This window comes from Bremia lactucae, linkage group LG19 (genome assembly GCF_004359215.1).
Source record: "Bremia lactucae strain SF5 linkage group LG19, whole genome shotgun sequence".
NCBI classification, from domain to species: domain Eukaryota; phylum Oomycota; class Peronosporomycetes; order Peronosporales; family Peronosporaceae; genus Bremia; species Bremia lactucae.
This window is the reverse complement of record NC_090628.1, coordinates 1,770,141-1,787,136: the sequence shown is the minus strand read 5'-3', so window position 1 is coordinate 1,787,136 and position 16,996 is coordinate 1,770,141. Positions and strand designations below refer to the sequence as shown.

Below are 16,996 nucleotides of genomic sequence, written 5' to 3'. Positions count from 1 at the left end.
TTTGACGCAAGTTGACTCTGAGCTTGGCGATCGAAAACGTCAACGGCGTACGGGCAATCTTGCCGAAGAGGTACCTCGAACTCCCAAGAGTTTTCAGAAGAGGGGTACCCTAGCCACTTCACCACATACTGGTATTAGCCCTTACGACGACGTCGCTTTAATTGTTTCTTCACATGAAACTGAAGGTTCCCCCGCACATCAAGCAGTGCGGGAGGGGGCCGAAATTTCGGCGGAAGCATTTGATGCTCTACGGCACGAGGTGCAACTTCTTCGTGAGGTCCTTGCCCGGGTTAAGAGCTCTTTTGAGGCGGTTCGGGACCGTCTTTCGACGCTGGAGCGTCAGCAGCCTCGTTTAGAGGGCCAGCTGGACATCCTGGTGAGGAAGCAGCAATTTGCGGCACGACCGCCTGTCTTGGCGCAAGCACCTTCAAGCCCACGTGGGAAGGATCCCGACATGGCTTAAGCAAGCCAACGTAGAACACTGGGTGTGTACGCAGCTTGCTAGGAAGTTTTGCGTGTAAGCTAGACCCGTCTTGGTTACGACCGTAAATGGTCCAATATAGTGCGGGCGCAATCTGGCCTTGAAGACCGCGGAAACCATGTTGGTAGGTAGATTCTTAGCGTTTCGTCAAACTCGGTCCCCGACCACATAAGAATTAATACAGCTTCTGCCTTTGGCATTTTTAGCAGATCATAGTTTTAGTTATTGGGTCCCTTCGTTGAGCGTTTCTCTAAAGTCGCCGCCGATCTATAGCATCTTGACCTCCTTGGCCATTCGTCGGCATTCTCGATAAGCCTCGCTCTCCTTCTCGTACTCCTCGCCATCACGCTATCCTCCACTCTCGGCGGTTTTCGCTTCGACGCATCTAACATAACAATTAATGGAGAGAACATATACCAGTTTGTCTCTGAGTCATAAATCAGACTGGCCACTTTTGTTTGCCTTAGCTACAAACCATCATGTCCCTTACATGTTTAGACACTAAATCGCGTCGCGAGGAACTCGCTTACTTGTTTCCGAACGGCAACAGGGCTAATATCAGCAAGCCTATGGGCAAATTCTACCCCACCAAGCGCTGGGCCACGCAGTGGTATCGATAATTGAACGCATGGGTGGGTGAGACCATTTACATAGAACGGAGTATAGCCTGTAGAGGCATGGACAGCATTATTTTACGCAAATTCCACCACTCGGAGCATTGAGCTCCAGCACTTTTGTGTCTGAGCGCACACTCTGCGTAAAACATCCTCAATGACGCGATTGACACGTTCAGTTTGACCATCGGTCTGCGGATGGTTCGCGGTGGACATGTCCAATCTGGGGTCATGCACTCGGAAAATCGATTTTTAGAATTTGCCTGTAAAACAGGATCCCGATAGAGACAATTGACACTAGCGAATCTTGTTATTAAAACACGCGATCGACGAACAGCCTTGCTGTACCTTCACTACAATGGTATCTGGCACAGCCGCTAAGTGAGCAATTTTGCTCAATCGGTCAAAAAAGACCACTATGCCGGCGTTACCGGCCGTGACTTTCGGTAGGTGGAAAAAAAATCATACTAATGGACCCCAACACCCTATGGGTACGGGCAGACTTGTCAGTCGCGCAGCTTCATACGCCGAGGGCTTAACCCGCTGGCCTGTTTCGCATGTGCGAACGTATGTGCTGACCCATTTATAAAGTTTGGACCACCAATAAATCTGGCTTACATAGCCGTAGGCTTTTTTACCAAGATGACCACTAAGGACAGTATCGTGTGCCACATAGAGGATTTGGTATTTCAAATCCTCATCATGAGGAACAACGACGCACGGAGGATCCGCAGCATCCGTGCAATCAAGCAATAGGTCGCTATCGACAGGTAATCGATGTAATCTTGCGCGCAGACGCACCGACAATTTAAAACCCGATTCAGAGTTCTTTAGAGCTCGCAGTAGAGCTACACACTGTTCATCTTTCACGTAAGACGAAAGGATTGATTCAGTAATAAACGACATTGTAGTCGTTAAATGAGAGAGCTCATAAAATGGCCTGCGTAATAACGCATCGGCCAAAGCATTCTGCTTGCCAGGCTTATACTTCACCTCAAAGTTGTACTCGGCGATAAAGAAAAGCCATCAGTCCATTCTCTGTGAGAGATGGGGCGACTTAGTAGCCGTGCGGAATGACGCGTGATCTGTATATATCACAAACGGCTTAGAGCCGAGCAGATGAACTCTGAATTTGACGAAAGCATACTTCATAGCAAGAAACTCTGTGTCACGAACTGGGTGATTCTTTTCCGCAGCTTTAAGCTGTCTAGACTCGAACGCAATAACACGTTCATGCCCATCATCACCTGTTTGTAACAGAGCACTGCTAATGGCAAAATCTGATGCGTCACAGACGACACTGAAAGGCCAATGGGTTCGGCAGTGCCAGAATCGGGGCATGGATAAGCCTGCTCATCCTTAGCTGCTTGCAAAGCATTATGTTCTGTGCTAGTCCAGCACCATTCTGTATCCTTTTTAAGGAGACTAGATAACGGCCTAGCCATATCAGCGTAATTTTCGCTATAGTTGTGTAAATAATCGGCGAGAACAACCACTATGGCTTTTATCTTAGCGGGATCCGCTCTAAGGCCTCGGTTGCCATCGAAGCACCCTAAGAAAGGATTTTTTCTGCGCCAAAAATGCATATTGACGCATTTGCGTACAATTTATTTGTTCGCATACACTCGAGCACAGCTCGCAAATGGCCTAAATGCTTTCCATATCCGACCGACCCTGCTCCGCACGACTATGGACAAAAATGTCATCAAAATAAGTATGTGCATAATCTCGATGAGGGCGAAAACAGTTGCGTCACTAGACAATTAAAGGTTGCCGGGGCGTTGGAAAGCCCTTGTGACATAACCAGCCACTCCTATAACATACCGCTTGGAATGCTAACCGCTGTAAGCGGGATATCGCTAGCTCGGATGAGCAGTTGATAGCAACCATCGACTAAGCCAAGTGCACTGTACATTATACATCCCACCATGTTGTTCTGAAGTACATCCTTTCTAGGGTTTGCGCTAGTTTAGTGGCAGCATTAAGCTTAATATGTACAATGCGCCATTTACCATTTAGCTTTTTGACACAAAATGTCGGTGTCGAATGGGGAGATTTTGCTCTCTCGTACCATTTCCACCTCGTGCTTAGCGCGGAAGAAATCGTCAATGACGGCACACTGTTCCCTTCGTAAAGGCCACTGTCGTGTGACACAGTATTTGGTTCCCAGAGCCAGGTCAATTTTATGACGGGCACCTCTATCCGGAGGAAAAACAGATGGTGGATTATTACATACCACATCTTGGAATTCCTTAACTAAGGCATAAAATGGATCCGTAGGATCTTTAAGGATCGATGACCCACTCCGCGCTTAGTGCAGCTTTTGTGTCATCCAGGACAGCTTCGTCCAGAAGTGACGATGAGTTTAACTCAATCATAGTGCAGCTTTTGTGTCATCTAGGACAGCTTCGTCCAGAAGTGACGATGAGTTTAACTCAATCATAGGTCGAATGACCACCATCTCAGATTAGTCGCCAGCCTTTAAGGCTCGGCCGCACTCATTGATGGACATATCGTCTCACTCTTTACAAGCGTGTGTAATTGCTCAAACGTATCAATTTGTGAGGGTATAAACGCTTCGCGTCTCCCCTGTCTTGGAGTAGAAACAAAACGCCTAATAGAGGCCGGGACATTCACGTCCCCGAATTTTCCAGCCTGTATTGGTTCTATACCAGGCGTGGTGTCTAATTTGACATCCGACAAGGTGTTAGGATACTCAACTTCCTTAAGCAGCGAGAATTTACGTGTCACTTCACGTGCATTAGAAGGGTTTGACTGAAAATGCCCCGGCGAACCGCCAATAGTGTCATTTTTGACACTCAGTATGGTGCCACCTTGGCCGACCATACTCGGTGGACTTAGACGTGCCACTCCACGTATTTCAGGGATATTGCACTCTGATGACTCGGCCTTAGGCCAACAATGCTTTCAGCATTCAGTGAATCGTTATTACAACGAGTATCGCTCGACGGAGTACGTGCCCTTCCACTTATTTCTGCTGAGTCGGGCTCAAAACTAATGTTTCTAACATTAGAGTTTATTAACTCAGACATACCAATGTCTAAAACACTGACAGACTCATTCAATGATCCGCGCCAATAGCGCTTTTGTTGTCTAACAAAGGTGGGTTCATGACTCTCCAAAACTTCACTAAGAACATTGCGCGTGGCGCCTAAGGTCTTAGACCTCCAATCGATCCATGGCCCATGGCGTTCAAGCCAGGCCATACCAAGGATGAGATCATATCTCGAATCCAAATCAAGGACGAGACAGCGTTCCATACTGTCAAAGTCCAGAAACTATATACCTAAGTTCAATGGAACTTTGGGAACAGTGACACGAGTCCCAGTCGCTAAGAGAACAGTGATTGTATCATCTTCGTGCGCTCTAAGCGCCTCAACGTATTGTTGACTTCCTTCAAAGGAAAGATGTCGAGCATAATTGCAAGACGCTCCCGATTCAGTCAAGATTGATCATGGCTTGTCAAAGCCCTTCACAGTCGCTTGATCGCCTAACAACCAGGCTTGTACTCACGCCCCGTGCCATTGCGCACCGAGCTAATTGGGGCTTAGTTGTGTTTACTCTCACCTCCTAGAGGTTCAACAGAGCCTAGGTCTTCCCCAGTAGGGGCACTCCGCCCTTACTGGGTATCGACTTTATTCCCGTACCGTACCAGATTTCTGGTATAGTTCGAAATTGGTGCTCTTTCGAGCTTTACGCGTATTTCGTAGGGGACAGGCCGGACATAAATGTTTCGTGCTTCCGCACATATAATATCTTCGGATATTCTTATGCTGTTCCACAGCTTGAAAAGCCTCTTCTCCATCCTCAACGAGGCTTAGATCCATGGGTTCCGGTCTATTAGACGGTACCCATGTGCTCGAAGAGCTTGTTCGGTAAACAGGCGAGCTAACGCGAGCAGACTTAAAGTCGAACTTGGCGCGTAGCGCTATGGCAACTGCCTCTTCGAGAGTACCAGGATAAGATCCGAATAATTCCGTCCGGGCAACGCCCTCATTGAGACTCCCCATAAAGATAGTTACTACAATTGCTTCTTGCATCGGGTCTTGATGCATCGATGCAATGAGAGTTCTCAGCTCCTGAAAATGTCCCCTAGGGTTCTTTTACCCTGTCGAGTCGCTAGGAGCCGTGCTCGCATGATAAAAGCCTGATCTGGCGGTGCAAACATGCTGGTCATTTGCTGGTTCAGCATATCCCAGGAGGGAATAGCGTCGTTTATGGACGTGCTGCACGATAGTGCCCACTCCATGGCTCGACCTCCAAGTTTGGAAATGGCCATAGCCACCTTTTGCCGTTCTGTTAAAAGCAAGGTGGAATCAATAGACATTTCCATCTGCTTAATCCAAAAAGGGAGATTTTCTACCTTTTTTTCCTCAAATGTCTTCGCGTTTACAGTTAGAGGGCGAGCCCTCGGCTCTGAGTCAGGTACAGAGATGTGCCGGGTTGGCGTAGATGCCGCTAAGTGGTCCTGTACCTGACCGATCAGGGAGGCTTCGTACCGCATGCAGGCTTTAAGCCTTGCATGCAGGACCTCTGGTCCCTGGGAGATAATAAATTACACGTGCTCAAGCCCGAATAAGGTTTTGAGCTTGTCATAAGCGACGCGTTGCGCTTCTGACACTTCTGGAATATCTTCCATTTTCGTAAGGGTTTAGTCTTGCAAAGTCTCAGGCGCAGAGTGACTACGAGTGCTACCAGGTGTAGCGGAGCTACCTCCCTCCTAAAGTCAGAGGAAGACTTTCAGACTCAGAGAGTCACTTAATTCTATTGAACTAATGGGTTTCACAACTCAGGAAGTCGTACAAGCTATAAAAGCTTAAGAAATCCTAGTTCAAGGGATTCAGGGGTTCGTAGAACCAAGTGGCAACTAGTGCTCAAGAGTATATACCTTAGAAAGGCTTCTATCTCTTACAGATCAATGCGCAAGCCTTAGGAAGGCACTTGACGCTTTAAGATCAGAAGGGGAATTTCACTTTATCTAATTACCTAAATAAAAAAATCCTACCCTAGCTTACTAAAAATAGATTTTGGCCGCCAGATTAATATCTGGCGGCGACCGCATTTGTTACCCATTATAAATGGGATTCAAGTAACTAACTATTCTAAAACTAGATAAAAGGGTATTTTACCCATATAGTAAATGTACCACAACAACGGTTCTCCAATCGATGTGCCGCATTACAGAATCGAAACATGGTTTTAGTCTAGAGGAAGTCACAAAATTGATTTCTACATTTGAAGACGTAGAGCTTGTGCTTTAGCTAAAAAAGCAATCATGTTGAAGTAGAATCAGAATTAAAAATAATTTGTTTGGCACTTCATATTTTCGGTAATGTCCGTTTAAAGGTGAATCGCTCTTGTAATCTAGGCAAATTTAGAGAACCCGCTCCTGATTTTTAAGCCAATCCGATTTCGCCAAAATACGTCGTCGCGCACTAACCTCCTGCTGACAATGGACCCCCACACCGTGAACACGATGGGCATGCAGGGTGACATGCCAATGCGGATGTCCATGGCGATGGCAGGAGCGAATGGTGCGAACCATCCGGCCATGAATGTGGGAATGAATGGCGCCATGGGAATGAACGTCTATGCCGTCCCTCCGCAGCAGCAACATCAGCAGTCTTCCCTTATGAATATGGGCCAAATAAACCAGATGGCCATGGGATCCATCCCCACATCAATGAATCCAACCGCAGTAGCAGGAGAAGGGGGTGCATCCATGCAGCCAGCCGGTGCACAGATGGTTGCGTCCGGCGCAGACTGGCGCATCCAGCTCACGCGCGAACATCGTGCGAACCTTATCGCGAAAATGTATGTTGGGCTTTTGTTGTAGAATTCGCAATCGTGTATATGGTTCTGATTGCTTTTGTGCCGTCGTAGCTACAACGAAATGGTTCGCGTGTCAGCCGACCCCGTTCCTGGTATCAAGCTCTGGATGAATGTTTCGTGGTATGAATTAACTCTCTACAAGGAGTCGCGCACGCAAGAAGAATACATCAACAAGATTTTCACGCGCCTTAAGTCCTTACGCGCACAGCATACAGATATGAATGCTGTCATGGCCGCACAGACGCTACCGAATCAGGGCATGCTTTCGAGACTGGACTTTTCGTACTATAGCACGCTGCATTTGAACCAGCGTGCTGGTGTTCCAAGTGCTACTGGGGGTCAGGCGGGAATGTATCTAGAAAATCCACAGTATGGCGGCCCAGCTGTCCATCCGGGGGCTCAGCAGTCTCAGCCGACAAAATCTATGGTAATGGGTACAGGAGGCATCCCTGCGAATTCTGCGGCACCCGCAAATACTACACCACAAGCGGTTATTAAACCAGGAGGAGGTACTGTTGGCGTCTCTGGGGATATGCTGGCGGAATACTGGCGGCAGCATGCGGCACTAAAGGCAAAATATCACGATGATGTCGAGAAGGTGCACAGTGCATTTAAAAAGTATGTCGATCATATGAAGGGCCATGACGAGACAGAGCAGAAGAAGAAGCTGCGGTACCTCTTGAGCTATGTCCAGCTCTGTGCGAGCATTTTGAACGAAGACAAGACGACGAATCCGCCTCGAAAGATTGAGGAGCTGGACAAGGTCTACAAGTACATTGTAAAGATTGTGAATCCGTATTTAAAAAAGCTGCGCACAGAGACTGACAAGCGCAGCTTTACGCTTAATACTAGCAGTCAAAATCTGGCTGGAGTCAACCTGTCTGCACAGAATCCGGCGGCTAGCTCCACTGGTATCCCTGCAAGCATCGAAAGTAACGCCGCAGCAGGCCATACCTCAAACGGGGCCAACGGGTCAATGCTCGTGCAACAAAACCAACAAAACATGTCGCTGCAACAGAAGCAGCAACAGTACCTCTTGCAGCAACGCCAACAGCAGATGCAACAGCAGCAGCAGCGGATGCAGGCCCAAGCTCGCCAGCACCAGATGATGCAGCACCAGCAAATCCTGCAACAACAGCAGAAGGTTGTAACCCCACCCAATAGAGCGCATGTGTCCGTGCCGCAGGCAGATCCGCGAAAACCACCGAATCATTTGCAAAATAGCCAGCCGACTTCACATTCTCAGCAAAAGCAGCAGCATTTAGCGCAGGCACAGCACGCCCAGCGTGCACAGCAAGCCCATACGAATCAGCAGCAGTCCGCTCATTCCCATTCCCAGCAGCCGGCTTCGCAGCAATCTCAGCAATCTCGCCAGCTTTCGCAACAGAGCCAGCATTCTCAACCGCAATCACAAGCGCAGCAGCAGGACCAGCAACTCCAGGGCCAGCCTCATTCTCAGCAGCCGCAACAACAGCAGAATTCAGCACCACCACCATCACGCGCGGATCCGTCGTCCTTAAGCTTGGACGAATCGCTCTATGGAGGAATGGACAGCAGTGGCTTGTTGCAAATGCCATCGAATCTAGCAACTTCAAGTTCTTTGTCGGGATTCATGAACTTCCCGAACGATCTCTCGCCGACTCATTTCTCGAGCATGGATCTGCTTGATATGGACGGATTCATGGGCCACGACAATAGCAACAGCAGCTCAGGCCCCGGGCAAAACAACAACAATAGCACTGGAGGAAACAACAATGCACATTCCGGCGACGGAAGCGATTCGGATCTGATGTTTATGGAAGCTCTGTGATTAATTAGCGAACGCGTGTTTGTGCTTCATTATTTCCACTACCACGCCAACTCGACTTAAAGCCTATCCCAATTTTAGTCCTGTCCTATTTGTTCTTGCCTCCCACAACTTCTTTATATCTTGTGATACCGCGCAACCTTTGGTAAATTAAAATTAAGCTTAGTGAAGCTTGTTAATTCATTTATGGGCTTTTGTTACAGCGTCTGGATGAACGCGTATAAACAATACCGACGCCCTACTTTTAGCCGGCGATAAGCGTCTTCACTTGCGTCTTTTTCTGGAGATGTCGTGGCTAACGTCGCTTTGGTGGAGTTGCACTGGCCCTGTCGTCGGTGTCATGAAGTCCTCGTTTCTGCGATGTTCGATGTCTCTTTGAGACAAAGTGGAACCTCGACAATCATTGGCTCACCTGAGTATATTCCAGCTTGGCATAAAGTCAGTGCGTACCAAGAAAATTGTTCCCTTGTCGGACGCCATGCTTATTTAGAGGTCCGTTCGGATTTCTTTTTTATCGCACCACTCCCACTCTCTCGAATTAATTCGACGACACTCGGTGTCTCCCTGCAACTGATCCCGCTAAACGTCCTGCAATCTTTCTTCAGCTCTTTGTAAGGATGTCGAGCAGGAATACCACGCGGCTTTTAAAGCCCACGAGTAGCACGCAGAGCATGTCCAGTGCGTTGTCGCAGCAGCCAGCGCCGTTGGCAAGTGCCGTTTTTTCGGGAGCTGTCGAGGAAGATCTGGAATCACAGGCCCGCGCATCACTTAGCCTTTTTGGTTTTGGCTCACAGGACTCTGTCAAATGGAGTCCCGTGAGCGCCAGCGCCGCAGCCACGGCTGCGGCCGCCGCGATTGTAGATAATACCGGGACTGGTAGCGCAATCATGGTTCGCGTCATGGAGCGCGTGTGTCCCATTGGCACCAATAAATTCCTTTGGAAGACAATGAATTTGCTCGCCTATGGTGGCGAAGGAAGTGAAGACTTGATGAATTCGAGTGCAGACGCCGCAACACTTACTTACAGCAATGGCATCAACGGTAGCGGAGCTAAAGATAGCGAAAAATTAAACTGGGATCCTACGTCTTCCGCTGCTGGAATAGGAAACTTGTTCACATCGAAGGTATTGCAGCAGTATCTTGTTAAATGTGTTGCCCTGTTGCCTTCGTCAATCGAAGAGGTGGTGGATCTACTCATTCGTTCTGACAGAGACGACATGGAGCAGCCTGTGCAACATCTTGTGGGCGTCCGCACTAGTTCTTCCGCCTTTATCTATCGTCGCAGGAAGAAGCGTCAGCGGCGAAGTCATAATGGTGCATGCCATGGCTCCGGTGAACGCGGCACGGGGTCGCAGCGCATGGCCGTACAGTCGTTGCCTCAAGATTGTGATAGCGAGTCATCGTACTCGGACTCAGACCTGGAAAACGAAGAAGACGTGCAACCGTTTTCAGGCTTTAGCCGAGAATCGTCGACCAGGCGCGCTCGAAGCACGCGCGGTGATTCATTAGATAGCGATCGAACCGGAGGTCATGCAACTCCTACAAGAGCAGCAAAGTCAGAGCCGTATCTGTCCGAGTCTTATATGAAAGATTACCGCTCGGCCATGGCGTCGTCGGGTTATCAGGGTAACCTTAGCATTAAGTGGGTCATTGCTGAAAAGTCAAGTCGCATGTTTGCATCGCGAACTACGTATTGCCTGTTAGATTATGAGTGTATCTTGGTGAATGATTGGGACGAAGATGCTGATCAGACACCAATGTATGTACGCACGATGCAGTCATGCTACAGTCCTCAATGTCAATCGTGGCTGGAAGAAGTAGGATCGAAACCGACGGACCTTCAACCAGCAGGTTTCATGGTACGTCAAGCTCGTGATCACGAGGGATATGTTGAAATTCAGCTGGTGGCATCAATTTTGGAGAAAGCTCAATTACCAATGGCCTCTCGGCGAGCAAAGCTACGCGCTCTGTGCGCGAAGATTGCACGACTAGAAGAGGTCCTGACAAGCAGGCGCTTATCCCAGTCTCTACTTGTGAACGCACCGCATTGGGTTCACAATCGAGAACGTTTAGGGTGCCGTATCTGTGATGCAAGATTCGGCATTTCACGTCGTCGCCACCATTGCCGTCTATGCGGTGAAATTTGCTGCTCGGATTGCTGTCCTAAGATGGATGTTGCACTTCCGGATGTAGGTTCTACAAGTGTGAGGGTGTGCATTGGATGCGTTCAAAAGCGCCGGAAGAGCTGTGAGTCTGCGGCATCTTCATCTATCGCGTCAACAAGGGTTTCTTTTCTATCTCCGAAGAAAGAGGCCACATCAATCTCACCACCGATACCAAGCCACCCTGCACTACGTTCAGCTTCATCATCATCATCAGACTACTATTCCTCGTCCTCGTCCATTCTTAGTTCCGCTACCAGTAGCTTTACTTCGGCCAGTAGCTTAGGCGAGCGAAAGCCTTCGTTGGCATCCTCAATTTCTAGAAGGTAAAGGTGAATATTTACAGAATTCATTGTAAGATTAATGAAGCTGCTTATGCACGTAAGCAATATACGAAACGTGGGCCCGACATAATGGCCATCAGTTTGACATCGAAATGTTGCGTTCAGCTGAAGGGCGTTACTGAAAGTACCTGATTAAAAGACTTGAAACGTTTCATCCTAAACCCGTGTTATTTTCTCTAATTGCAGTATTTCTTCTTAGCGATAATGGATGTAATTTTCAACCAGGACTGTAATGGGCACACATCGGTTGGAGAACCGATGTTGTGTAAAACCCCCTTTTATCCTATTCTAAAACAGTTAAATACATTCAATCCCATTTATTATGGGTAACAAATGTGGATATAAATCTGGCGGCTGAAATCTATTCTAAAATTAGCTAGGGTAAGGTTTTAGATTAAATAATCAAATAAAGTACAGTTAACCTTTTAATGTTAAAGCGTTAATTATGACAAGCTCAAAACCTTATTCGGGCTTGAGCACGTGTAATTTATTATCTCCCAGGGACCAGAGGTCTTGCATGCAAGGCTTAAAGCCTGCATGCGGTACGAAGCCTCCCTGATCGGTCAGGTACAGGACCATTTAGCGGCATCTATGCCAACCCGGCACATCTCTGTACCTGACTCAGAGCCGAGGGCTCGCCCTCTAACTGTAAACGTGAAGACATTTGAGGAAATAAGGTAGAAAATCTCCCTTTTTGGATTAAGCAGATGGAAATGTCTATTGATTCCACCTTGCTCTTCACAGAACGGCAAAAGGTGGCTATGGCCATTTCCAAACTTGGAGGTCGAGCCATGGAGTGGGCACTATCGTGCAGCACGTCCATATACGACGCTATTCCCTCCTGGGATATGCTGAACCAGCAAATGACCAGCATGTTTGCACCGCCAGATCAGGCTTTTATCATGCGAGCACGGCTCCTAGCGACTCGACAGGGTAAAAGAACCCTAGGGGATATTTTCAGGAGCTGAGAACTCTCATTGCATCGATGCATCAAGACCCGATGCAAGAAGCAATTGTAGTAACTATCTTTATGGGGAGTCTCAATGAGGGTGTTGCCCGGACGGAATTATTCCGATCTTATCCTGGCACTTTCGAAGAGGCAGTTGCCATAGCGCTACGCGCCAAGTTCGACTTTAAGTCTGCTCGCGTTAGCTCGCCTGTTTACCGAACAAGCTCTTCGAGCACATGGGTACCGTCTAATAGACCGGAACCCATGGATCTAAGCCTCGTTGAGGAAGGAGAAGAGGCTTTTCAAGCTGTGGAACAGCATAAGAACATCCGAAGATATTATATGTGCGGAAGCACATAACAGTTATGTCCGGCCTGTCCCCTACGAAATACGCGTAAAGCTCGAAAGAGCACCAATTTCGAACTATACCAGAAATCTGGTACGGTGCGGGAATAAAGTCGATACCCAGTAAGGGCGGAGTGCCCCTACTGGGGAAGACCTAGGCTCTGCTGGACCTCTAGGAGGTGAGAGTAAACACAACTAAGCCCCAATTAGCTCGGTGCGCAATGGCACGGGGCGTGAGTACAAGCCTGGCTTGTTAGGCGATCAAGCGACTGTTAAGGGCTTTGACAAGCCATGATCAATCTTAACTGAATTGGGAGCGTCTTGCAATTATGCTCGACATCTTTCCTTTGAAGGAAGTCAACAATACGTTGAGGCGCTTAGAGCGCACGAAGATGATACAATCACTGTTCGCTTAGCGACTGGGACTCGTGTCACTGTTCCCAAAGTTCCATTGAACTTAGGTATATAGTTTCTGGACTTTGACAGTACGGAACGCTGTCTCGTCCTTGATTTGGATTCGAGATATGATCTCATCCTTGGTATGGCCTGGCTTGAACGCCATGGGCCATGGATCGATTGGAGGTCTAAGACCTTAGGCGCCACGCGCAACGTTCTTAGTAAAGTTTTGGAGAGTCATGAACCCACCTTTGTTAGACAACAAAAGCGCTATTGGCGCGGATCATTGAATGAGTCTGTCAGTGTTTTAGACATTGGTATGTCTGAGTTAGTTAATAAACTCTAATGTTAAAAACATTAGTTTTGAGCCCGACTCAGCAGAAATAAGTGGAACGGCACGTACTCCGTCGAGCGACACTCGTTGTAATAACGATTCGCTGAATGCTGAAAGCATTGTTGGCCTAAGGCCGAGTCATCAGAGTGCAATATCCCTGAAATACGTGGAGTGGCACGTCTAAGTCCACCGAGTATGGTCGGCCAAGGTGGCACCATACTGAGTGTCAAAAATGACACTATTGGCGGTGCGCCGGGGCATTTTCAGTCAAACCCTTCTAATGCACGTGAAATGACACGTAAATTTTCGCTGCTTAAGGAAGTTGAGTATCCTAACTCCTTGTCGGATGTTAAATTAGACACCACGCCTGGTATAGAACCAATACAGGCTGGAAAATTCGGAGACGTGAATGTCCCGGCCTCTAAGAGGCGTTTTGTCTCTACTCCAAGACAGGGGAGACGCGAAGGGTTTATACCCTCACAAATTGATACGTTTGAGCAATTACACACGCTTGTAAAGAGTGAGACGATATGTCCATCAATGAGTGCGGCCGAGCCTTAAAGGCTGGCGACTTATCTGAGATGGTGGTCATTCGACCTATGATTGAGTTAAACTCATCGTCACTTCTGGACGAAGCTGTCCTAGATGACACAAAAGCTGCACTATGATTGAGTTAAACTCATCGTCACTTCTGGACGAAGCTGTCCTGGATGACACAAAAGCTGCACTAAGCGCGGAGTGGGTCATCGATCCTTAAAGATCCTACGGATCCATTTTATGCCTTAGTTAAGGAATTCCAAGATGTGGTATGTAATAATCCACCATCTGTTTTTCCTCCGGATAGAGGTGCCCGTCATAAAATTGACCTGGCTCTGGGAACCAAATACTGTGTCACACGACAGTGGCCTTTACGAAGGGAACAGTGTGCCGTCATTGACGATTTCTTCCGTGCTAAGAACGAGGTGGAAATAGTACGAGAGAGCAAAATCTCCCCATTCGACACCGACATTTTGTGTCAAAAAGCCAAATGGTAAATGGCGCATTGTACATATTAAGCTTAATGCTGCCACTAAACTAGCGCAAACCCTAGAAAGGATGTACTTCAGAACAACATGGTGGGATGTATAATGTACAGTGCACTTGGCTTAGTCGATGGTTGGTATCAACTGCTCATCCGAGCTAGCGATATCCCGCTTACAGCGGTTAGCATTCCAAGCGGTATGTTATAGGAGTGGCTGGTTATGTCACAAGGGCTTTCCAACGCCCCGGCAACCTTTAATCGTCTAGTGACGCAACTGTTTTCGCCCTCATCGAGATTATGCACATACTTATTTTGATGACATTTTTGTCCATAGTCGTGCGGAGCAGGGTCGGTCGGATATGGAAAGCATTTAGGCCATTTGCGAGCTGTGCTCGAGTGTCTGCGCACAAATAAATTGTATGCAAATGCATCTATATGCATTTTTGGCGCAGAAAAAATCCTTTCTTAGGGTGCTTCAATGGGAACCGAGGCCTTAGAGCGGATCCCGCTAAGATAAAAGCCATAGTGGTTGGTTCTCGCCGATTATTTACACAAATATAGCGAAAATTACGCTGATATGGCTAGGCCGTTATCTAGTCTCCTTAAAAAGGATACAGAATGGTGCTAGACTAGATCAGAACATAATGCTTTGCAAGCAGCTAGGGACGACCAGGCTTATCCATGCCCCGATTCTGGCACTGCCGAACCCAAATTGGCCTTTCAGTGTCGTCTGTGACGCATCAGATTTTGCCATTAGCAGTGCTCTGTTACAAACAGATGATGATGGGCATGAACGTGTTATTGCGTTCGAGTCTAGACAGCTTAAAGCTGCGGAAAAGAATCACCCAGTTCGTGACACAGAGTTTCTTGCTATGAAGTATGCTTTCGTCAAATTCAGAGTTCATCTGCTCGGCTCTAAGCCGTTTGTGATATATACAGATCACGCGTCATTCCGCACGGCTACTAAGTCGCCCCATCTCTCACAGAGAATGGACTGATGGCTTTTCTTTATCGCCGAGTACAACTTTGAGGTGAAGTATAAGCCTGGCAAGCAGAATGCTTTGGCCGATGCGTTATTACGCAGGCCATTTTATGAGCTCTCTCATTTAACGACTACAATGTCGTTTATTACTGAATCAATCCTTTCGTCTTACGTGAAAGATGAACAGTGTGTAGCTCTACTGCGAGCTCTAAAGAACTCTGAATCGGGTTTTAAATTGTCGGTGCGTCTGCGCGCAAGATTACATCGATTACCTGTCGATAGCGACCTATTGCTTGATTGCACGGATGCTGCGGATCCTCCGTGCGTCGTTGTTCCTCATGATGAGGATTTGAAATACCAAATCCTCTATGTGGCACACGATACTGTCCTTAGTGGTCATCTTGGTAAAAAAGCCTACGGCTATGTAAGCCAGATTTATTGGTGGTCCAAACTTTATAAATGGGTCAGCACATACGTTCGCACATGCGAAACAGGCCAGCGGGTTAAGCCCTCGGCGTATGAAGCTGCGCGACTGACAAGTCTGCCCGTACCCATAGGGTGTTGGGGTCCATTAGTATGATTTTTTTTCCACCTACCGAAAGTCACGGCCGGTAACGCCGGCATAGTGGTCTTTTTTGACCGATTGAGCAAAATTGCTCACTTAGCGGCTGTGCCAGATACCATTGTAGTGAAGGTACAGCAAGGCTGTTCGTCGATCGCGTGTTTTGATAACAAGATTTGCTAGTGTCAATTGTCTCTATCGGGATCCTGTTTTACAGGTAAATTCTAAAAATCGATTTTCCGAGTGCATGACCCCAGATTGGGCATGTCCACCGCGGACCATCCGCAGACCGATGGTCAAACTGAACGTGTCAATCGCGTCATTGAGGATGTTTTACGCAGAGTGTGCGCTCAGACACAAAAGTGCTGGAGCTCAATGCTCCCAGTGGTGGAATTTGCGTAAAATAACGCTGTCCATGCCTCTACAGGCTATACTCCGTTCTATGTAAATGGTCTCACCCACCCATGCGTTCATTTATCGATACCACTGCGTGGCCCAGCGCTTGGTGGGGTAGAATTTGCCCATAGGCTTGCTGATATTAGCCCTGTTGCCGTTCGGAAACAAGTAAGCGAGTTCCTCGCGACGCGATTTGGTGCCTAAACACATGTAAGGGACATGACGGTTTGTAGCTAAGGCAAACAAAAGGTGCCAGTCTGATTAATGACTCAGAGATAAACTGGTATATGTTCTCTCCATTAATTGTTATGTTAGATGCGTCGAAGCGAAAACCGCCGAGAGTGGAGGATTGCGTGACGGCGAGGAGTGCGAGAAGGAGAGCGAGGCTTATCGAGAATGCCGACGAATGGCCAAGGATGTCAAGAATGCTATAGATCGGCAGCGACTTTAAAGAAACGCTCAACGAAGGGACCTAAAAACTAAAAACTATGATCTGCTAAAAATGCCAAAGGCAGAAGCTGTATTAATTCTTATGTGGTCGGGGACCGAGTTTGACGAAACGCTAAGAATCTACCTACCAACATGGTTTCCGCGGTCTTCAAGGCCAGATTGCGCCCGCACTATATTGGACCATTTACGGTCGTGGCCAAGACGGGTCTTGCTTACACGCAAAACTTCCTAGCAAGCTGCGTACACACCCAGTGTTCTACGTTGGCTTGCTTAAGCCATGTCGGGATCCTTCCCACGTGG

At 47.8% G+C, this 16,996-nt stretch overlaps 2 protein-coding genes across 2 annotated transcripts; both read left to right on the top strand.

Moving 5' to 3' along the window:
- Window positions 1–6,551: 6,551 nt before the first annotated feature.
- Window positions 6,552–9,354, top strand: CCR75_003025 (uncharacterized protein). The gene is made up of 2 exons (XM_067961122.1): window positions 6,552–6,930; window positions 7,000–9,354. The coding sequence occupies exons 1-2, from the start codon at window positions 6,569–6,571 to the stop codon at window positions 8,756–8,758; spliced, it is 2,121 nt and encodes a 706-aa protein (XP_067823956.1). The 5' UTR covers window positions 6,552–6,568; the 3' UTR covers window positions 8,759–9,354.
- An 18-nt stretch (window positions 9,355–9,372) lies between these two features.
- On the top strand, window positions 9,373–11,247 carry CCR75_003026 (uncharacterized protein; the record flags this gene model as incomplete). The annotated part of the gene is made up of 1 exon (XM_067961123.1): window positions 9,373–11,247. One exon carries the CDS (start codon window positions 9,373–9,375, stop codon window positions 11,245–11,247), a length of 1,875 nt encoding a protein of 624 aa, XP_067823957.1.
- Between the last annotated feature and the right edge of the window lie 5,749 nt (window positions 11,248–16,996).

Bases quoted from the DNA above. Each gene is read 5' to 3' on its own strand.
- CCR75_003025 (XM_067961122.1), top strand. From the start codon at position 6,569: ATGGACCCCCACACCGTGAACACGATGGGCATGCAGGGTGACATGCCA. The intron at 6,931-6,999 runs GTATGTTGGGCT...GTGCCGTCGTAG, and splicing joins GCGAACCTTATCGCGAAAAT to CTACAACGAAATGGTTCGCG.